At 41.9% G+C, this 22,987-nt stretch overlaps 1 protein-coding gene across 1 annotated transcript; it reads left to right on the top strand.

The window, feature by feature from the left end:
* Positions 1-155: 155 nt before the first annotated feature.
* Positions 156-21,461, top strand: Rnf19a (ring finger protein 19A, RBR E3 ubiquitin protein ligase; the record flags this gene model as incomplete). The annotated part of the gene is made up of 9 exons (XM_051159476.1): positions 156-787; positions 5,734-5,942; positions 10,740-10,884; positions 11,667-11,829; positions 14,164-14,278; positions 14,730-14,891; positions 16,638-16,851; positions 18,217-18,360; positions 19,163-21,461. Coding segments are annotated over 9 exons (2,481 nt in total), but the record flags the coding sequence as incomplete, so codon positions are not given.
* Positions 21,462-22,987: the final 1,526 nt, after the last annotated feature.

The following is a 22,987-nucleotide window of genomic DNA, read 5'->3' as shown; positions in this document are numbered from 1 at the left end:
TAAACTTTTTTGTTTTGTTTTATTTTAGGACATCTGTGGCAACAGTTTTGAACTTTTTCAAGATTCTCTGAAGGAGCCAATAGAATTTTTTTTTTAACATCATGGCTTAGTCTGAATACAAGAACAGGAATAAGTATTAATTTTAAGTATAATGAGGGCTGTGTATGAACACCGACCCTGACTCAATTCTAATGAACATTTTAGACATGAGTTTACATCGGCAAATGGGTTCAGATAGAGATCTTCAGTCTTCTGCTTCATCTGTGAGCTTGCCTTCTGTCAAAAAGGCACCCAAAAAGAGAAGGATCTCAATAGGCTCTCTCTTTCGGAGGAAAAAGGACAACAAACGCAAATCAAGGGAGCTCAATGGTGGGGTGGATGGAATTGCAAGTATTGAAAGTATTCATTCTGAAATGTGTACTGATAAGAACTCCATTTTCTCTACGAATACCTCTTCTGACAATGGATTGACTTCTATCAGCAAACAGATTGGAGACTTTATAGAATGTCCTTTGTGCCTTTTGAGGCATTCTAAAGACAGATTTCCAGATATAATGACATGTCACCATAGATCTTGTGTGGATTGCTTACGACAATACCTAAGGATAGAAATCTCTGAAAGCAGAGTTAACATCAGTTGTCCAGAATGTACCGAACGGTTTAATCCCCACGACATTCGCTTGATACTGAGTGACGATGTCTTAATGGAAAAATATGAAGAATTTATGCTTCGACGGTGGCTTGTTGCAGATCCTGACTGTAGGTGGTGTCCGGCTCCAGACTGTGGGTAAGAACATATCATTTGGCTTTTCTTAATTTGTTTTTCTCTGGCAATAAGAATTTTCTTGTCTAAAGAACAGTCTTAACATATCAATTAATTTATTCACTCAACAAAAATTTTGGAGGTATATACCATATTAAGTATTAAAAGTCAGAAATCTTAAGTTGTTTTAATTGTCTCTTAAAATTTCACTTGCATTTTATGAAGACAACTACTAGTAAAATGGTAGGGAACAGGGTTAAGTTATAAGCAAATTCAGATTTCTCCACCCATGAGCAGTTTTTATTTGAGGATAACAGAATGTTCAGTGTTAGGGTTATTTGTTGTAATAAACATATGACCCCTTGAAAGGCATTTTATCCACAGATTGATGTGTTAATGTTCATATGGGAATATAAGTTATATGCCCATTATAGAAAAGCTGTGATGACTAGCTCTGTTGGTAAAATGACTGGCTTGCAAACAGTGGGGATCTGAGTCTGGGTCCCCAGAATCCATTAAAAAAGCTATACCTGCAGCTGTGCAGAGGCGGACATACCTGAACCTCAGTGCTGTGGGGAGGTAGAGACAGTGGTTCCTGAAGCTAGGCCAGCCAGTCTAGATACATTAAGTGGGGGAGTTCTTGAAGGAAGACATCTACATCAGCCTCTGACTCCAAATGCATGTGCTCCCAAATTGTGTATGTACATACCCAACACACACAAGACTATTAGAAAGAATAGTAAAATCCACGAATAATAAAATGCAACACACCATTAGTGCCTCACACCTTATATAAATAGTTTATGAAAACCCTAAATTTGATTATAGGTCCAGGGAAAGCTGGGGTGTGAATTTGTTAAATTATAGCAGCATAATTCGTTGCCTGAATCAAACTAGTATTTTTTAAAACTTGTTGAGTAAATTTCCAGATTTTTATCTAGTTTGTAGTCTCCAATTTTAAATGAAAAAGGTTAAGTATTTTCTGTGTAGGCAAATCTATAAACACACAAGTGTCTACCATTAGTTACTGTGTAATATAAAGCATTTAAAAACTTAAAGTTACTCAGTAAGTCATTAATTCATTAGTTGTGTAAGACTCAGACACAATCAGAATTGTGCTTCCTGATATTAAAGGGTTTCTGTTACAACAAAAGCACACATTAACAATACATAAAGGGTTGGGGGTACAGTTCAGCAGGTAAAGTGCTTGCCTAGTATGTATGAAGCCCAGGGCCTGATCCCCAGTACCATATACACGGAGCATTTTGGCGCATGCCTATAACTTTAGCACTTGGGAAGTGGAAGCAGGACAGTCAGAAGTTCAGGGTCATCCTCAGCCACATAGTAAGTTCAAAGCTAGCCAGGGCTGCATAAGACCCCACCTCAAGAGCCGGGCGTGGTGGTGCACGCCTTTAATCCCAGCACTCGAAGGCAGAGGCAGGTGGATCACTGCGTGTTTGAGGCCAGCTTGGCCTACAAAGGGAGTCAAGGACAGTCAAGGCTACACAGAGAAACCCTGACTAAAAACAAAAACAAAAACCATTGTATCTAATGCCCCCATAAAACACTTCAAACACTGAGAAATGATGTCTGTTGTACAGATCATGTAGAGGAAGAATGTGGTTTTCTGAGTATTCTTCGTGGAACCTCAGGACACAAGTTATTTAGTAAAGTGTCAGAAACTGGCTAACATAAACTATAAACTAGGATAGTAAATCTAAGGGTCCAGACAAAAACAGGGCAGATCACAGAGGTAGTTATTAAAGAAAAAGGAAAAAGAACAAGAAAATATACATGGATAGTTAACTTATTTGCCACATTATCTATTGAAATTGAATTCACCTTACAGTAGAGAGATTAACACCAAGAGAAAACAAAATAGGAACACCTAATTCAGTAAATTCTGTTGCTAAGAAAACAAACTTATGGCGATTATGTAAATTTAGCTATACAGTAAGTTGGTGTCAAAGGTTGTCAACAATCTTAACCACAAAGAACAGAAAACTAGTTAGAGTCACCTGAGTTTTACATTATTGTTTGGGCTGGCTCTCCAGAGATTAAGAGCATATTTTACATGTGGCTGGTAATGTTACAGGTGTTAATATTGCTATTGCATAGAAACTTTACCCGCTAACATAAAATTTGTATGCATAGTTTGAGCACCAGGTAGATAGATGTTAGGAATCCAACATGGGTCCTCTGCAAGAGCAGCCAGTGCTCTGAACCACTGAGCCATCTCTCCAGCCCTTAATTACTGCCGTTTTGAAAACAAACGCCAGCTGGTCTGAGCCTTTGGACTTCCTCTGCTCTCTCATTCTACTCTTCCTCTGGCTGCCTTCATTTCTCTAGTAAAAGATAAAATATAGATGAAGTTTAGAATTTCTTTTCTTTTTCACTTTAAATTATAGACTCGACTTCACTTGACTTTAAATTATAGATATTTTAGAGTTAAAAATAAAACGTAGATTTTCCCCCACCCTGGGACTGCATTGAATTAGTCTTTAAAAAATATCTTTAGTAAATATTATATTTATGTGTATAGATGTTTTGCCTGCATGTAAGTCTGTGTACCGCATGTATACAATGCCATGTATACAGTGCCCACGGAGGACAGAAGTGGGCATTAAATCCCCTGTGCCTGGAGTTACAGAGAGTTGTGAACCACCATGAGGGTGTGGGTGCCGGAAATGTAGCCCAAGCCCTTTCTAAGAACAGCAAGTGCTCTTAACTGCTGAGTCATCTCTCTAACCCCTCCTTGTTTATCTTAAAATCCAGGGAAATGAAATTGTGCTAAATTACCTTTTTATTTAAATTGCCATTAATTCTGCACTACAATTCTCCCTGAAGTAAAATACAATTTAAGGTGAAAACTTTGAATTTGAAGAAGGAGGTGCTTAAGGGAGCAGTAAGTCAGAAAGGGGGGATGTCTTGCCTCTTATAAAATTATGTAAATGGTCTTGAAATTTGATACAATTTTAGTTATGATTATTACTTAAATTTTTGCCAGGAGGTGGTGGTGCACTCCTTTAATCCCAGCACTCGGGAGGCAGAGGCAGGTGGATCACTGTGAGTTTGAAGCCAGCCTGGTGTACAAAGTGAGTCCAGGACAGCCAAGGCTACACAGAGAGACCCTGTCTCGAAAAACAAACAAACAAACAAACAAACAAAAATTTTGTTGCCAGTAACAAGAGGAACACCAAAGCTTCCTAACTTTCCAGGAAATGTTTGGTATTTTACAAACAAAAACTTAAATATTAATAGATATATTTGATATTGCTTTCAAAGAGAGCTAGAAAGCTCTAGTTCTTGACAGTGCATGTGTACAATTGTTTGTATGTGTGTGAACTTAGAGCAATAGAGCTGCTGCTGTGTATCGTTCACAGTTTGTCCCCCTCCCCCAGCACCAAAGTTTACAAAGCTGTAGAACAGTCTCACAGTGTGATGGTCACTTCTGCCATAAAAAGATATTGGTATAGATACAGCGTGTCAGTTACTTTTCTGTTGTTAGGACAAAAGCACCAAACCCAGGGATGCATCTGTTGCCATCATAGTGGGGAGGCCCGGCAGCCAGCAGTGAGGGTGGGAGGAACTGTTGAGAGCAGCAAGCAGAGAGAGCAAAAACCTTAAGGCACACCATCCACGATCGGCTTCCTTCAGCAAAGCTGAACCCTAACTAATCCTACCCAAGCAGTACTGCAAACAGGGGGCTAAGTGCTCAAATGCCTGAGACTGCGGGGGTGGGGCAGCACACATCATTCAGATCCCCACACAATCTACTGGCTTTACGTGGGTTTCCCCTGTTAGATGCACTAGCTCGTGTATGTGGGCTGGGCTTAGTTATACGGAATTTTTATCAGGTGTGGATTTGTGTGCCTACCATCAGTCAAGGATATCGCAGGCTTTCATGCTGCTGCCAGTTAAAGCCAGCTGTTCATGCCTCACAGCTGCCTGACGAATAACAAGTTCAGGGGGCAGCAATTTAGTAAGACCCCCTCTCAAATTTAAAAAAAAAAAAAAACAAAATAAAATAACAAAAATAACCAAAAATTTTTCAAAGGCAATAATCCCTCTTGCCGTTCTTTTATAACAGTGCTCGCTTCCCTCCACTCTCCCCCTTGAGCTCTGGCAGTCAGTAACCTACTCCCCATGTCTAAAACCTTGTCAACATTTCAAGTGTTACTCATACTCAGCAGAGGCACATAGTTTGTAACTTTATAAAGTTGACATTTTCTTTTTTAGCTAAATGTACTCCCCCAGAGATTTTTCATCTTTTACTTGCGTCAATCATTTGTTTTGATTCTTGAGTAGTATTCTGTGGTGTGCATGTATGTAGCGCAGTTTAACCATGTGCTGGTTGATGGACATGTGGGTCTTTTCCAGTTGGCCTGTTATGATACACCTGCTAAGAAAGCTAATGTGAAAAAATTTTAATTTCTCTGCGGAGATGTCTAACTACCCAAATATAAAGTATCAAAAATATTTACTCAGGGAATAGGCATTAAGGCTAGTCATACTCTTCATCTCTTATTCAACTCCACTCTCCCTCCCCCATCTATTTTAGTTCAAACAAAAGTCTATTTTTGTTAAATTATTACATGATATTGTCTTGTTGGTTGGTTGGTTGAAGACAGGCTCTTCCCACATAGCCCTATGTGGGGTCCTATGTAGACCAAGCTGGCCTTGAATCCACAGAGATCTTCTGCTTCTGAGTGCTGGGATTAAAGACATGCACCTCCACACCTGCCTAAAATTTGAGAGTAAAGAATTTAGAATTCTTTAGAGGTATTTGTATAGTGTTATTTATAAACTGTCATTTTTCTCTTATTTTCATGTTGGTTAGATTGTTTAGGGTTTATCATTTTATTAATGCATATATGAAAAGTGTTTCTTGAGTACCTTTTTAATTGGTTGCTTTTAAATTTTTTGCTGAATTTTATGTCACATTTTAAATCATTTTCTTTTCTTTCAAGATATGCTGTGATAGCATTTGGATGTGCCAGCTGTCCTAAATTAACTTGCGGGCGAGAAGGCTGTGGAACGGAGTTTTGCTACCATTGTAAACAGATCTGGCATCCAAACCAGACCTGCGATGCTGCTCGACAGGAGAGAGCTCAAAGCTTACGCTTAAGAACTATACGTTCTTTGTCCATTAGTTACAGCCAGGAGTCTGGAGCAGCAGGTACTGTCTGCGGTTGTTTATGCACTTAGTGTTTGTGTGCGTGTGCATGTGAAGGTGGGCAAATGAGTGCAGATCAGAGGATAACATGGGTGTTGGTCCTCGCCCTTTGCTTGTCTGAGACGGTGATCTTGGGGTGTTTTTTTGTTTTGTTTTGTTTTTTTCTGCCATGGATGTCAGACCATCTGGCCTGTGAGCTTCCAAGAATTCCCCTGGCCTTGCCTTCCATCTCACCATCAGAGCACTGGGATTGCAGGTGTGGGTACTTCTGTGTCTAATGACATGTGATTTCTGGGGATTCAAACTCAGGTCCTCAGCTTGTGAAGCACGTGCCTTCCTCACTGAGCCGTCCACCCAGTCTCTGTCTGATTTTTTTAAAAAAAGTTATTTGATACATAGAGGGTGGTTGGTGATTTTTTCCTTTCTTTTCTTTTTTAAGTTTTTTTGGCTGGGGAGAAAAGGGTTTATTCAGCTTACACTTGTACAATGCTATTATTTTTACCAAAGAAAGGCAGGGCAGGAACCTGATGCAGAGGTCATGAAGGAGGCACTACTTACTGGCTTGCTCCTCAAAGCTTGCTCAGCCCACTTTCCTATTGAACCAGGACCACCAGCCCAGGGATGAGCTGGCCCTCCCCCCTTGATCACTGACTGAGAAAATGCCTTAGAGCTGGATCTCATGGGGATATTTCCTCAGCCCAGCCGAGGCTCCTTCCTCTCTCATGACTCTAGCTTGTGTCAAGTTGACACACAAAGCCAGCCGGTACACTGACCCCTTGTCAACTTGATGCACAAACACATCAGTATTAAGCCACAACCTTTCCTTTCCTATTTATTCGCAAGATTTCACATTAAAAACGAATAACTTCAAAAGTCGCATGGTCTTTACAAATTCAAACACATTAAAATTTCAGTTCCTCACCAACCCAGCCACAAAACCTTCGACCTACAGTTTGTCCTGCCTGCAGCGTGTTCTGGGACCAGAGCCCAGCATAATTATCATCGGAGAGACATCATCCAGCAACTGATGATGGCAGCAGATGCAGAGGCCCACAGCCCAGGAGTCCTGCAGAGGAGGGGGAGGAAGGATGGGAGGAACCAGGGAGGTCAGGAACCCCGCAGAATCAACTGACTGGAACTCTCGGGGGCTCACAAAGATCAGGAAGCCTGTAGGGGTCTGAGCTGGGTCCTCTGCGTATATGTTATGGCTGGGTAGATTGATGTTCTTATGGGATTCCTAACAGTGGGACCGGGGCTGTCTCTGACTGTTGCCTGCTTGTGGGACACTTTTCTTCCTCCTTTGATGTGATGGTATATACCGGTGTTACTTATTGTAGTTTGTTGATGTCCCTTAGGGGTTTGCTGTTTGCTGAAGGGAGGTGAAGGGGGTGGATCTGTAGGAGAGGGGAGCTTGGGGACGGGCTGTGGGGAAGGAGAGTTAGGGAGAGCTGCAGTCAAGATGTAATATGAGAGAAAAGAAAAAAGTCTTCAGTCCCTTTAAAAAATAGCCAGTTTCTTTTAAAATCCAAAGTCTTTGAATTGTGGGCTCCAGTAAAATAATAAATAAACCCAATACTTTGTTACTTCAAGAGGGAAAAAGCAGGGCGCAGTCACAATAAAAAAGCAAAGCAAAATCAAACTCCAACTGTCCAATGTCTGGGATCCACTCACGATCATCTGGACTCCTCACAGAGCTTGGGTCACTTTTCCAGCGCTGCCCTCTGCAGCACACAGCTTATCTGCTGGGCTCCGCTGGCTCCCCTCCACCACTGCTGCTGTTCTTGGTGCTCATCCCGTGCTCCTGGCATCTCCAGAACACTGGGGGTTTCTGCTGTACCTGGGCTGCACTTCCACCAATAGCCCCTCACGGGCTCTCTACATGGTTCCGAGCCTCACCTTCTCTGCATGACCTTCAGTCCTGGGCCTTCAACAGCCACCGAGGCTGCACCGCCACCAGTGGCCTCTCCTGGTGCCACGTGTCAGCTGCTCTTCATGACCCCTTCCTGCCTTCAAAGCCAGCACCACCGGGGTGACTCTTACACTGTTAAGCTTGGCTGCCAGCACTCTGTACAGCCATGGCTGCCTTTGGAACACAGCCTCTGCTCTTAGGAAACACTTCCTACACATTTCACCCCAGTGGTGTTCTCAGCCCCAGCTGACTGTTCAGCCCCAGCTGGCCAGAATGACAGAATCTTACTTCAAAATGGCAAATAGTCCTGATAGAGCCTTTAAACTTAACTCTGAAACTACACAAGCCAGACTGCCATTCTCTGCACTGCTCTCAACATTGTCTGCTGAGCTCCTAAAGAACAACCCACTGAGCTGGGCATGGTGGCACACACCTTTAATCCCAGCACTTGGGAGGCAGGGGCAAGTGGATCTCCGTGAGTTCAAGGACAGCCTGGTCTACAGAGATATGTAGTTCCTTAACAGACAAGGCTACATAGAGAAACCCTGTCTTGAAAAACAGCAACGGAAGTGTTTTATTTTTTACATGAGTTTTTGTCCTAGAAACTTTATTCTTGATGCATTTCTGTTTAATAAATGCAGAAAGTGGTTATAAGATTGGAAAGATTTTTTTTTTTTTTTTTTGGTCAGTAACAGCAAAAAAAGAAAAAGTCACCTGATTTTTTACATACTAACATTGGATATAGTCCATACCTATTATTCATAAGTGAATCTACTTTATCTGCTTGAGAAAAAGTCTTTTAAGCGTTATTATGGGCTTAATATTTTATATAAATACACTTGAGTTTTCATTCTTACCTGCTCACTGACTTGTTTCTATTTCCTATCGTAAAGATTTGGGGTAGAATTCAAAGGTAGCAGTAATAATAATAATTATTCATAAGGATCCAGAAGGAATTTAGCGAAGACCGTTCCCAGAGATGTAGCAGTAGCCATTGTGGATGCTTCCCTTAGAAATAACAGGTGTCTGTTGTCACAGCACACACAGACATGTGGAGCAATAGAATGGACTCCAGTCTCCCCTTCCTCTCTTTGACCCAAGCAAGGCACTTGTGTCATCTTAAAGATGAAGACACTAACAACTTACATAAATCCATAGGGTTGCAACATTTCTGTTAAATGTGGAAACACCACAGAAATATACTAGAGATTTCAGCTCTCAGTCATCGTTAAGTCAAAAGGAACATTGAAATGGCTCGTTATTTTTTTAAATGAACACTACTAATTAGTTATCTAAACAAATATTGGGCAAGTAGTCACCATGGAAGAGTGTAGCTGTGTTACCCTGCAATGCCTTGCTGGCGTAACGAGCAACATAGGTAGTTTCAGTTTGACCTAATTCATTTATCTGTTGAGATAACCAAAAAAAGTTCTTTCTTTTATAGTTAAATAAAACTAATGATATCATGCCAGATAAATAAGGGGTTTTGGTCCAGGCATGTGTGTGTTCTGCTTTCTGATGCCGTGACAACATTGTTACCTACAAAGTTCACACTGTAGAATTGTGCAGTAAAGCTGAACCCCCATATAAAAAATGTAAAAGTAATTTCATAATGTTGTACTGAGTTTGCAATTTTGTGTTTGTGCTTCTTTTTTTTTTTTTTTTTTTTTTTTTTCCCCCCGAGACAGGGTTTCTCTGTGTAGCCTTGGCCATCCTGGACTCACTTTGTAGACCAGGCTGGCCTCGAACTCACAGCGATCCGCCTGCCTCTGCCTCCCGAGTGCTGGGATTAAAAGCGTGTGCCACCACGCCCGGCTGTGTTTACGCTTCTTAAGCATATAGGAATAGTATTTCTTTTGGATATACATGTTGTGTTAGGTATAAAAGCCAGCTTTTCATCTTGTCTATCCTATGTTCAAAATTTGAATGCAAATGTTATAGTCTTTGAGTCATTTAAATAATAATTTATAAATACTTTTTATATTGTAGAAATTAATCCTTTGTCTTTGGCTTCTTAGAGCCATTGTTTTGCTCAAAATAGCCTGAATTATTAGAACCCTAATGTAAGACTTACTAATTCTTAAGTTGTAAACAGCTTTGGCCTTACAAGAACACTAAGGAAACTTGAACTCATTGATAAAGTGGTTTAAAATTGAGCATAAAACTTGTAGAAAGGAAAATAGTATATTAGCTTAATGTTTAGAGAGTAATAGCATGGGACAGATACTGACACTCTGTGGTCAGCGCTGTAGATGCATTTTCTGAACTGTGTGTAAGTGGAGGATCCAGCTGGCTAATGGTGACCATTTGATAACTGTCGGTTGCTAGAGTTCAGAACGGTGGTAGAACTCTCGCCCGTGGTTGATGCCTAAGGTTGTCTACCACAGGATTTTTAACCTGGCCCCTTTGTGCATTTTGTAAGGCATTAGTATAATGCACTTGCGTAGATGACAGAGAAGACAGAGACTACTCACTAGCCGTCGGTGGCGTTTATTCCGAAGCTGTTCTCTGTGACTTAGTGTCCTTAGTGATGTCACTAGGAGAGAGGGGAGTTGTCAGTGCGGTGCCCAGTGCCGTAGTACCACCTGCTCACTTCCCAAGTGTGCCTTCACCAGGAGCGAGCAGCGTGCAAGAGTCTGCACTGCTCCTTTGCCTTTGTCGCTCTCATTGCTTTGCTACCATGCTTGAAAAATATTTACAACTTGAAATTTTAATACAAAGTGTATTTCCTTAGAAGGAAAGAAAAAAAATAGTTCCATACTTAAAACAGGAGGTGAAAACTGCTACTTAATAACCTTTAATTGCAAAGATTTGTTTGGGCAGCTTGCTTCTGTTAATCTACTGGAAACCGCTTCTACACACGTGCTGTTTCCTTGTTTTGTTCCTCACAGCTGACGACATAAAGCCATGCCCACGCTGTGCTGCTTATATAATAAAGATGAATGATGGGAGCTGTAACCACATGACGTGTGCTGTCTGCGGGTGTGAGTTTTGTTGGCTGTGTATGAAAGAGATCTCCGATTTACATTACCTAAGGTAAGCTTGTGAAGAGGAGTGCCTGTGTGTGAGCAGGCTCACCCTGTATGCTGAGGGTTTGTTTTGAACCTAAGTAATTTTATTCCTGAGATTTATAAGCTGCATAAAGAGATTGATTTTATTCCTACTTAAATAAGTTTAAAAGCTACCAAAGTTATTTAGAACTAATAAAAATAGAAAATAAAAAGGTTCCTTTGATGTTACATGGTTGTTGTTGGACTTTTGTGCTAGGATTTGCTAATCCAGCCCTTAATTTTCTCATAAACATATTTTCTCATTTAGACCTCAAGGTTAGTTAGTTAATTAAACTAACAAATTAATTTGGTTTTTAGAGACAGGGTTTCTCTGTGTAGCCCTGGCTGTCCTGGAACTCACTCTGTAGACCAGGATGGCCTCAAACTCACAGAAATATACCTCCCCCTCCCCCCCAAAACCCGCCCCCCCCCCATGCTGGGGTTAGACATACAGCTCCGCTGCCTGCCCCAAGGTGAATTTATGATGTAGTTACATAATTGTGAACCTAAGATGGAGATAAAATAAGCACATTTTATTTTACATCAGTTTTGAGGGTCATGGAGAACTAGGGCTAAATTTTAAATCATAATTAGCAATATCCTGTTCATGTAACGTAAAGTGGATCTTTCTTTAATCTTAAATGACCCCAAGGTACAAAAAAGAGGGGGGGTTACGTGTGAGACGTCCTCCTCTGTAGTTGCAGCTTTGATGCAGTCTAGCTTATGGCTGTGCTGTTCCCACCAGCTATTGTGTAATTCTCCTCTTAGCCCATCAGGTTGTACTTTTTGGGGGAAGAAACCCTGGAGCCGAAAGAAGAAAATCCTGTGGCAGCTGGGGACCCTTGTTGGTGCTCCCGTAGGGATAGCGCTAATAGCCGGCATCGCCATTCCCGCCATGATCATCGGCATCCCTGTGTACGTGGGCCGCAAGGTCAGCACCTCTGCTCACTACCGTAGCTCACTTACGCTGTTGCTGTGTCTTCTTAGGACTGAAGTGTCTGCACTTTGCTTTCAACTCAGAAGTTGGTTTTAGTTTCTTCTTTATAAAAGTTTTGGGCTAGGGAGATAAGATATAACTGTAGGTAAAATTTTTCAAGTAGTTCTTCCTACCTCCCTCCCTTCCTTTCTTTCTTTTTAATTTTCAGACAGGGCTTCTTTATGTAGTCCTTACCTGCCTGGAACTTGATTTGTAAACCAGGCAGGCTGGACTTGAACTTATGTCTCTGGAGTGCTGGACTCAAAGGCATTCATCACCATTGCCTGGCTTTTTGTGGGCATTTTTTTCCTTTAAGATTCCCTCTTCCCAAATGATTCTAGCTTATGTCAAGTTGGCAAAAAATTAACCAGAACAGGAACTGATTTTAATAATTTTTCATGTAGGTTAGCAAAAAGATTGTTATTGAAAGCAAAACTATTTACTCGGGTAGTTAGAAGTAGAAGGGACAGAAACAGACTGCACATACTGACAAAAAATGTACAGAGTAGCAGTGAGACTAACCCCGTACTCAGGAGGCCAGCCAGGGCTGCAGCAGGTCCCAGGACAGACTAGCTGTAGTGTAAGGCCTGTATCAAACATGTTGCGGTGTCTGTTGTTCATACAGGCATCTAAAGGGTAAGTTGTTGGATTGTTTTTTCCTTTGAATAATATTCTGTGGTGTTTGGGGTCTGCATCAGCTCAGAAAAACCTAGTAAGTCAAGGAATTGCCTGAAAACTGAGCTTTTAGTTAAAACACAAAATAGAAAATGTTTCCAGAGTAAACAAGTTAGGCCTGTCTATGATCCCAGCATTAAGGAGGTAGAGGCAGGAGGATCAGGCGTCCAAGGTCGTCCTTGGCTACATGGTGAGCTGAGGAGAGCCTGAGCTACATGAGATCAGGTGTTAAGAAATTGGGGGTGTGAGGTGTAGGGGAGAGATGACTCAGTGACTAAGAGCATGGGCTGCTTGCTCTTCCAGACTGCTCTTCCCAGTACCAATGGATAGCCCACAGCTACCTGTAACTCTAGTCCCAAATGATCCATGCCCTCTTCCGGTCTCTATGGCCACAGGCCACACACAAGGGACACAGAAATACATGTAGGTAAAATATCTATGCACATATAATAAATAATTTTTTTTTTAATGAAAGAAACTGGAAGGAAAAAAGATAGCAAACACGAACAATTAAATTGAACCAGAAGTAAGGAGATGATGTGGTCACTGTTATTCCAGACTGGTGCTTAAGGATGCCAAAGTTGCTAGGCTATGGTGTACATCCAAAATTTCAGCCCTTGAGGGCGTGAGATAGAGGGTTACCTCAAGCTTGAGGCCAATTTGGACTATGTAGCAAGGTCTTGTCTAAAAAAACCCAAACCAACCAAACAAACAAAAAACAAGAAGGAAGAAGGGAATAGCAGAAGTTGATGGAGGATTCCTCTCCCTTAGCAGCCTGACCTCAGACCTAGCCTGCGTCTGTGTGGGCGTGGCTCCGGTCCCGCTCTGCTGCAGGGCCGAGCTGTAGAACAAAGAACACAGAAAGAACCTTGCATTTCCAGAGACTGCCAGTGCGATTTGAACGCTGTTCACTGGATGTCTTGAAACAGATGGGGAAACCCTTGTTTAATGCATGGCCCATGCAGTGCCCAAGAACAAAGCTACTGAACTATTTCCCAGTTTCATTTAATAATTCACAAGCCATTTTTGTGGTGATAATTGTATGTACTGATGTGGATGGTCCAGTGGTGCCTAGGAGGCCTAACTCCTATCCTCTGGTAACTGTTAGTCTTCTTTGTCTCTACCTCCTCAGGCTGTTAAATGGGTGGATAGGGTTTTGAATCAACTTGTTCATAATTTTTTTCATAAAATGGTGCTGGAAAAAAGTTGTACTTCAGTGATACTTGTTTCATACAGTGCCTTTTTAGACTCAATTTTTAGGAGTAAAAGCAATTGTAGGAACCTCTCCTGGGTCTGGTTCAAGGAGTCTTATTTAGAAAGAAACCTGTGAAAGTCCAGTATTGTTTTTATGAAATGGAATCTCATGGCCTGGGCCAGCTTCTAACTATCGATGTACAAAGGGATGACGCTGAGCTTCTGACCCTGCCTTCCCATGTAAGCAAGTCCTTAACAAGAAGCAGTTTGTGAGCCTGTGGTTTGCCTTGGATTAGGGCGTTTGACTGAAACTGTGAGAAATTACTTCAGCTTTCTTGTATGTGTAGAACTGACTGTTTCATCTAAGCTAAGTAGATAGTATTTTTCCTCTCTAAACTTCCATTCCCTTTTAAATTTAAGATTCATAATCGCTATGAAGGCAAAGATGTTTCAAAACACAAGCGGAATCTGGCCATAGCAGGTGGTGTAACGCTGTCTGTGATCGTTTCTCCGGTGGTAGCTGCAGTGACTGTAGGTAAGAGCACACCTTAAAGCATCCTGTAAGTATTAGGAAATAGTGAGTGCCTTGATAGAAAAAATATTTGTAACTATTATGTTGTTAAGAGGATTACTTTTAAAATGAAGGGCAGTTTAAGTAGAACCTACAGAAGGATTCCGATGCAATTTCATCAAAAGTACAATAGACTCATGAACCTAGTTTTAGGGCTGGGCCGTAGCTCACTGGTGCAGCGCTTGTCACAAACATACAATAAGGCCTTAAGTTCAGTCCCCCAAGAACTTGTTAAAAAGGTCACAGAGTCAGTCTTTCCCTCATGTGCTACCTAAGGCCACCTGGGAGTCTTGCATTTGCTCTTGTTCTAGCCAGGTCTTTAGAACTCTGTGCACCTTCTCCTGAAAAGATGTATACCTCATATTTCTGTGATTTACTTTTTGGTTTCTAATGACTTAATTTAATTCCCTTTTAGGCATTGGTGTTCCTATTATGTTAGCGTATGTTTATGGCGTTGTCCCAATTTCCCTCTGCCGCAGTGGGGGTTGTGGTGTTTCAGCAGGCAATGGGAAAGGAGTCAGGATTGACTTTGATGATGAAAACGATATAAATGTTGGTGGAACTAACACGGCTATAGGTAAGTCCTTTAAATGGAGGTAAAACTGGGTTAGTTTCCACTGTCTTCCTTTTTCTAGGCCTCATCTGTGTTCAACACTGGCTTTCCCGCCCTCTCTCACTCTGTCTGTCTGTCTGTCTCCCCGCCCCCTCTCGCTCGCTCACTCCAAGACACGGTCTCACTGTGTAGCCTTGGCTGGCCTGGAACTTGCTGTGTAGAACAGACTGGCTCTGCTTCCCATGTGCTGGGATTAAAGATTCACACATGACGCATGGCTGTGAGTGAACCATGGCAGGCGGGCGGGTGTGTGGAGGAGGATGGAATGGTTCTGGGAGCTTAATTTTTACTGAGAGTACATTTTGGAGATTAGAACTTTTTCATACAGTGTTTTGCTTGATACATTATGAAGGTCGTGTGAAAAGGATGTGAAGAGGGGGCTGGAGAGATGGCTTAGAGGTTAAGAGCACCGTCTGCTCTTCTGAAGGTCCCGAGTTCAATTCCAGCAACCACATGGTGGTTTACAACCACCTGTAATGAGATCTGGTGCCTTCTTGTGATGGGCAGGCACACGTGTGGGCAGAATACTGTGTAAATAAACAAATCTTTAAAAAAAAAAAAAAAGGATATGAAGAGAAATTCAGTTAAAAGAATTACAGGTGGTCAATAAATCAGAAACGTCTTCTGTATTATTCAAAGAAATACAAATTAGAACTGTAGTGGGAAGAAATGGTGAGGAATCGTAGGCTTTACACGCTGCCCGTAGGCGTTCCAGTTGCTTAACTGGCTTTAAACAGTGCTTGTTCTGTATCCAGCAGTTTTTATCCCGTGTTTGTTTTAGGCAGGCGTCTTAAGAATGGAGCCCTTTTGTGTGCTCTGCACTTGTACACATATTCCCCAGGTCCCTAGGCCCTGCCGCTCTCTCCTGTGTACCTTTCTTTAAATCTCTTATTGTCTACATGAGGAACAGGATGTGCAAAGTCCTTGTTAAGGTCTCACATTCTGCCCTGGCTGTTTGAACACATCCCTTCCCATCCTGTCTTACCCCACCTCTCCTTGGACATAGCAGTTATACTCCTGCTTCAGGGCTTTTAAACTTTTAAACCTGTGCCTAAAATACTCTTCTTTCAAATAATTTTATGGCTTATGTGTTCACTGCCTTTGAGTCTTTTACAAATGTGATCTTATGAGCAGCCATCCCTGGTCATTGTACCGAGGCTGTGTGCAAGGACTGCCTGCGAGCACTGTCGTCACTCTCTTTACCTCTGCTGTATTTCTGCACAGCTTTTTTCACACTGTGACTGGATATGTAATAGGAACTCAAATACTGGCATAAGTGACTTTCTCAATACGAAGCATGTGAATAGTACTGTGAAAATACAATATATTGCTAATACATCTTGTAATAGTTTATAGACAATTAGCACTGTGTACTATATCCAGAAATCAACTTTTGTCCCAATCTTATTGATCTAGAAAATAGGATCTCTCACTGGAACCTAGTGCTGGCCAGGGAGGCCTTTTAAAATAGTTCATTTAAAATTCCTTAATCTTCTGGACTTAAAGAAGAAATAAAAAGGGGGGAAAAAGTGACCCTCTTAAATTTAGGGCCAGTCTCAGATTAACCTGTACACCCTGAAATAGTTTTCTTTATGCCTAACCATGGTGTGATTTGTACTTTGTATAGTCTGATATCCTTTCTGAAATCATGAGGAATAAAGACATGAAAATTAAGAGTCACCACTTATTTCTTAATTATTCTCCATTTAGATGCAACGTCAGTGGCAGAAGCAAGGCACAACCCTAGCATAGGCGAGGGGAGTGTCGGGGGTCTCACTGGCAGCCTGAGTGCAAGCGGGAGCCACATGGACCGGATAGGCGCCATTCGAGACAACTTGAGTGAAACGGCCAGCACCATGGCACTAGCTGGAGCGAGTATAACGGGAAGCCTGTCGGGAAGTGCCATGGTGAATTGTTTCAACAGGTAAGAAGTAGCTGCTTTGTTTTGATTAGATGAAAAATCTGAATACAAAATATGATAGTTATCCTAAGGATAAAAAATAAAATTTAGGCAAGAATAGATTTTTTTGTTTTGTTGTGTTTTTTAAACCGTGTTGGGTACTTACGTTGGAATAAAAGCTAAGCTGTGAGAAATAGCACCGCACTTGATGACGTTGGTCTGATAAATGATTGCTGGAGCTACATTGAGAGCACGGACATCAGGGCCACGCTTAGCCCAGCCCTTGCTCCCGCGGTGTGCGTACATGTTAGCACGGAGACTCTGACCGAGGCTTGGGGGACTGGTGGGGTCAGGACACCCCATTGCATCCTAAGGTGACAGTGGTCATCTTCCCTAGGCCCTTTGCTGACACCATGGAGACAAGGAGGAGAAGTTAACATACCTGTCTCACCATGCTTTGTCTTGTTGTTGTTTGTTTGATTCACTATTTCTGTTTTAGCTTTTTTTTATGTGGAGGAAGGTAGATGAGTTAAAAGATAAGTCAGTCATATTCATCTTATTTTAGGTGCTTTACAGTTGGATGGAAATTGAGTTGTAGTAGTGTTTTTACATATGGTGCCCCTTACTACAAAATCAGATGTGGCCTGGAATCGTTTACTAGAGCCCTTTTTAATATGGGATTTTTGTTATTATTTGAGATGTAGTGTCACTGTATAGCCCTGGCTAACCTGAAGTTTACCTTATAGGCAGGCTGGCCTCAGAGTCATAGTGACCAGCCTGCCTCTGTCTCCTGAGGGCTGGGAGTAAAGGTGTTTGCCTCCACACTCAGTTAATAGAGAATTTTTTAAAATGTATTAATTGATCTATTAGCCACATCCAGCTAATAGAAAATTTTTAAATTTTATTCACTTATCTATTATTGGTTAATATATTCTGACTTTGTGTTTTGTACTGTAACCTAGTGAGGGTAATGTAGATCTTTAGCTTGTTTGTTTCTCTCCTTTTGGTAATGTCCTCTTGATTCTCTTGGGTGGATATTGTTCAGTACACCAAATTATCATCTGTATCCTCAGACAAGCAGGAACTGGAAAACTACAGGGTCTAAAATTTCATTACTGAAGATTTATTTATTATTTATACAGTATTCTGCCCAAATGTGTGCCTGCACACCAGAAGAGGGCACCAGCTCTCATTGTAGATGGTTGTGAGCCACCATGTGGTTGCTGGGAATTGAACTCAGGACCTTTGAAAGAATAGCCAGTGCTCTTAACCTCTGAGCCACCTCTCCAGCCCCATTACTGAAGTTCTTAAATGAATTATTTAAAGATATTTATTATGATTGCTGAACTAAAATTTATTGAGGGGTTATGTGGTGCCCTCCTCTTTAAGGTTGGAAGTGCAAGCAGATGTGCAGAAGGAGAGGTACAGTCTGAGTGGAGAATCTGGCACGGTGAGCTTGGGGACAGTTAGTGATAACGCCAGCACCAAAGCCATGGCAGGATCCATTCTGAATTCCTACGTCCCTCTGGACAGGTAAGAAAGGGTATTCCTTCTTAGAAGATAGAAAGGGTTAAAAAGAACCATTCCTGCCGCTGAGCGCAGTCTCTGAGAAAACAGTGAGATGTCCAAAGGAGGCAAATCCATCAAGGTAGAAAGGAAATTCGTGGTTGCTAAGAGCTGAGGAGAGGGAAGAATGGGGACTGACTTCTCATCAGCATAGAGTTTTGTGGTGATGAATAATGAAAAATATTCTGAAGTCAGGTAATGCCTAGAATACAAAGGCAGTAATACACCTACTAGTATTTTACAACTTGAAGCAAGCATTAAGGGGCTGGAGAGAAGGCTCAGCAGTTAAGATACCTGCTCCTTTTCTAGAAGACCAGGGATCGATTTTCCACCCACATTAGATGACTCACATCCACCTGTAACTCCAGTTCCTGGGGACCTTATGTCCTCTGCTGGTACCTGCTCATACATAGAAATCAGGTACAAACACATACACATAAAATAATATATTTTTTTAACTGAAGCATTAAAGCAGTCCTCTTAGACTGTTGATTGTGGCACATGCCTTTAATCCCATCAATCGGGAGGCAGAGACAAGCAGATGTCTGAGTTCTAGGTCAGCCAGGGCTGCATATTTGGACTCTGTCTCAAAACAAAAAACCCCACCAATAACAAAAACTGTCCTCTTATATGTAGTTTTATGTTAGTAGAATGTGACCTGCATAGACTTTGGGGTTTTCACAAAAAAAGCCCCACTCTCTTTGCTCTTATCTGAACCAAAATAAAACCAAAGCCAGAAATAGTTTTATTTTTGTTACTCTCATTTCAGAGAAGGGAACAGTATGGAAGTACAAGTGGATATTGAGTCAAAGCCATTCAAGTTCCGGCACAACAGTGGAAGCAGCAGCTTGGAAGATGGCAGTGCTGCCAGAAGCCACACCGGGGCTTCATCCAGTGGCTTGCCTGAAGGGAAATCTGGTGCCACCAAGTGGTCCAAAGAAGCAACAGCAGGAAAAAAGTCAAAAAGTGGTAAACTGAGGAAAAAGGGTAACATGAAGATAAATGAGACCAGAGAGGACATGGACGCACAGTTGTTAGAACAGCAGAGCACGAACTCGAGTGAATGTGAGGCCCCGTCCCTCAGTGACAGTATGCCGTCTGTAGCCGATTCCCACTCTAGTCACTTTTCTGAATTTAGCTGTTCAGACTTAGAAAGCATGAGAACGTCCTGTAGTCACGGTTCCAGCGACTGTCATGGCCGCTTTGCGGCTGTGAACACCCTTCCTGAGGTAGAGAATGACCGTCTGGAGAACTCACCACATCAGTGTAGCAGTTCTCTGTTTTCCAAAACTGCTTCCTGCTCAGAAGTCCCACCGCTGAATCCGGCTGCAGAAGAGCACGGCACCAGCAAAGGTGGGGTGAAGCCTGATGTCGATGTGTGTTTCGGGGACACACTAAAAGAAGCAAATAATAACCACCCGCACCAGACGGTGGACCTGAAAGTTGCTGTTCAGACTGAAATTTAGGCTCTGAAAGCTGCAGAGTCATGCCCACTGAGCAACCCTGTGTGAGCTGGTTACACCATGTGCGACTGTTAAGTTTAAGTTGCCAGCAAAAGCCAGGTTTCACAGTCATAATGCAAATACATTTGTATGTTTAGCAAAACGTTGTGTTTCATGTGGATGTCAATTACCAAATTACAAAATGAAGGCTTTAAAAGTGCATTATAATGAGAATAGTGACTTAAGAAAAAGTCGTGTTTTGTGTTCCTGTCACAAAACATTGCTTGATGCACATACCTGTGTATTTTAGATAGAAATTTGGCTTATATTTATAATCATATGATGCTAACCCTGTCCTGTGACATTCTTACGGGAAACTGAGGCTTAGGGGTAAGTGGTTAGTGACATTTTATTGAAACCACTAAGGGATCTTGTTTAAAAGCACTTGGCGGGTTACTCAGCGTATGACCCTCTGTAACATTTCTCTCTGTAACTGAGCTTAAATTTCATTTCTGTCTTTATATGCGACGTGGACACAAAGCTTAATGCAGCCCATTGGTAACCATTTGGATACTTAGACACTTGAGCAAGACTGTGGCAGTTTTTGCACAACTTTGATGTAGAAATACCCGGTACTGTTCCATGTCTCGTGTATTGTCAATGCCATTTTAGAAGAAAAAGGTAAAAATAAGTAACTAAGTGTACTGACAATAAGTGAGACACAAAGCTACAGAGTAAAATCTCATTAGGATGTAAGTGTTATAAAAGTCGCCTGTCACTAAAGGAAGGTAGTGCCCTTTGACTCTTGGGGCCTTTGGGAGAGCCTGGGTTTCATGAGCCTCGCCATCTGAGGATTTTGCTGAATCTTTCCCATAATGTCTTCTCTAGTCACCTTGGGTTATATAGAAAAACACAGGAAATAGATAAACATGAATGTGACTTAACTATGCTGAAAAAGTATTCGCCTACCAAAGACACACTCAGGCTTTAGTAAATCTAACGTTACATAACCTCAATTTCTAACATGTATATCTTTTTGAACCATGAAATCAAAGCAATTCAGAGCTTGTACCAAGCTTATACAAAAGGTCTGTGTATGGCTTTGTTTCCTTTTGCTTCTGTTTATGGAGGATGTTCAGCTGACACAAGCAGAAGTTGGCCAAAATGCTGCCCACACTATTAACTTCCCACACAACTCTCCTAGCAGACTAACCTCACAGCAGCCAAGTGTTCCACCGTAGGTGTTTCTTTAAGTGTGACCATTATGGTGCTACTGAACATTTTCTTTTATAGAAAAGGAAAATGTCCCGGGCTGCAGTCTTCCACCATCGTTTTCCTCATTGCGTCCATTAATTTGCTTATATAACACTAGTGCCAGTTATTTTGTTTGATAATGCTTATTGTATTTGTACATTTGTTTGCATTCCAGTTTTGTTCAGTAATGAGTGTGTAAACAGCATACATGAAATAAATGTAAATACTAATATATTTGGTGTGTGCACAGGAAGTTTTACAATAATGGGTTACTCTATTTGCTCTATTAGTCTGGGTTCTCTAGAGGGACAGAACTGATAGAATGAATCTATGTGCATAGAAAAGGAGATTTGTGGCTTACAGGCTGGGGCCCAGCTAGTCCAGCAATAAAAAGCCCAAGAATCCAGTCTGTCCACAGCTCTGTCCACAGGCTGGATGTCTCACCTGGTCTTCAGTATATGCCAGAATCTCCAAGAAGTAGGCTCTAGTGCTAGTGAAGGGCTGGGCCTCACTGTTCACAAAGAGAGCAAGCTTCCTTCTTCCGTGTCCTTTATATGAGCAGCTACTAGAAGGTGTAGCCCAGGTTACTGGTCGATTCAGACTAAAAGTGGCTCTTCCCATTTCAAGTGATTTAATTAGCAGTCCCTCACAAGTGTACTCACCCGATTGGATTTTAATTCCAGATGTAGACAAGTTCACAACCAAGAAAAGCCACCACATTTGCTGTATAGAAGAATTCATCAACATTACAAACCACTGAGGTGATTCTGGTCTCAGCCCAAAGGAAAATGTTTGCTGGGCTGGAGAGATGATGGCTCAGTGGTTAAGAGCATTGTCTCCTCTTCCAAAGGGCCTGGGCTCAATTCCAAGCACCCACATGGCAGTTCACAACTGTCTGTAATTCCGGTTCCAAGGGATCTGATACCCTCACACTAGTGCACATAAAATAGAATTAATTAAAAAATATTTGCTGAACTAACTTTTCAACCAAAAACATTAGAACTAACTTTTTTATCCACGTCTGATTCCCATTTTATCCCTGGAAAAACATATTTTCACAAGTGAATTGAGGCCAGTTGTGGTGTTCTCCTGGGGAGGCAGAGGCAGGAAGAACTCTATAAGTTCAAGGCCAGCCTGGTCTACGTAGTGAGCTCTATCAAGCTTAGCTAAGGTTACTCACTGAGACACTGATCAAAAAATGATAACAACAAAAGTGAGTGGAAGATGAAGGGTGTGGCTCGCTTGTGGAGCCCTGGCCTAGCGTGCCCGAGGCCATGAATCTCACATATCTTACACTGCCTTCACCCTACCCCAAGAAAGGATTGGTTGACTTTAACCTGAGCAAAGAGATCTATTGCTAAGTTGTAAAATAGATTGTCGTCGAAAATTCCCATTGTGGGAAATGAACTTTAAATAAGGTTTTTACGTTCTCAGTAATGGTAATGAAGTGTCTTATAACCTTTAGCCTAGTCTCTGTGAGTATGCTGACATTTCTGCAGAAGTCCTTGTCATTGTACTTCTAGTTACTTGTCATGTTGCTGGGACAAATGGCTTGACAAAAGCTGCTTTAGGCAGTTGCAAAATGCAGCTCTCAGCCTCCCTGAGTGCTGGGATTAAAGGCATGCGCCACCATCCCCGGCAACTTCTATGTTTCCAAGCAGGACGATTCTTTGCACATTGTTTTCTGGGCATGCCCATTTGCCCAGTACCTTTACTTGGCTGCGGTATCCTCAGCTGCTTTGGAGCCACCCACCCCCTGGCCCCCATAATCTCTCCTGATTCTCATCTTCTTCCTCTGCTTGCCTCATAGATCCCTACCCCAGATTGCTCTGTCCCTACCCTTCCAGACTGTTGACCCCCAAGTATGGGATATCTGCACCCCAGGAATTGCCAGTCAC

This window comes from Acomys russatus, chromosome 17, assembly GCF_903995435.1.
Source record: "Acomys russatus chromosome 17, mAcoRus1.1, whole genome shotgun sequence".
Lineage (NCBI taxonomy): Eukaryota > Metazoa > Chordata > Mammalia > Rodentia > Muridae > Acomys > Acomys russatus.
Note: the sequence above shows the minus strand (reverse complement) of the source record. Positions and strands in the feature narration are given on the sequence as shown.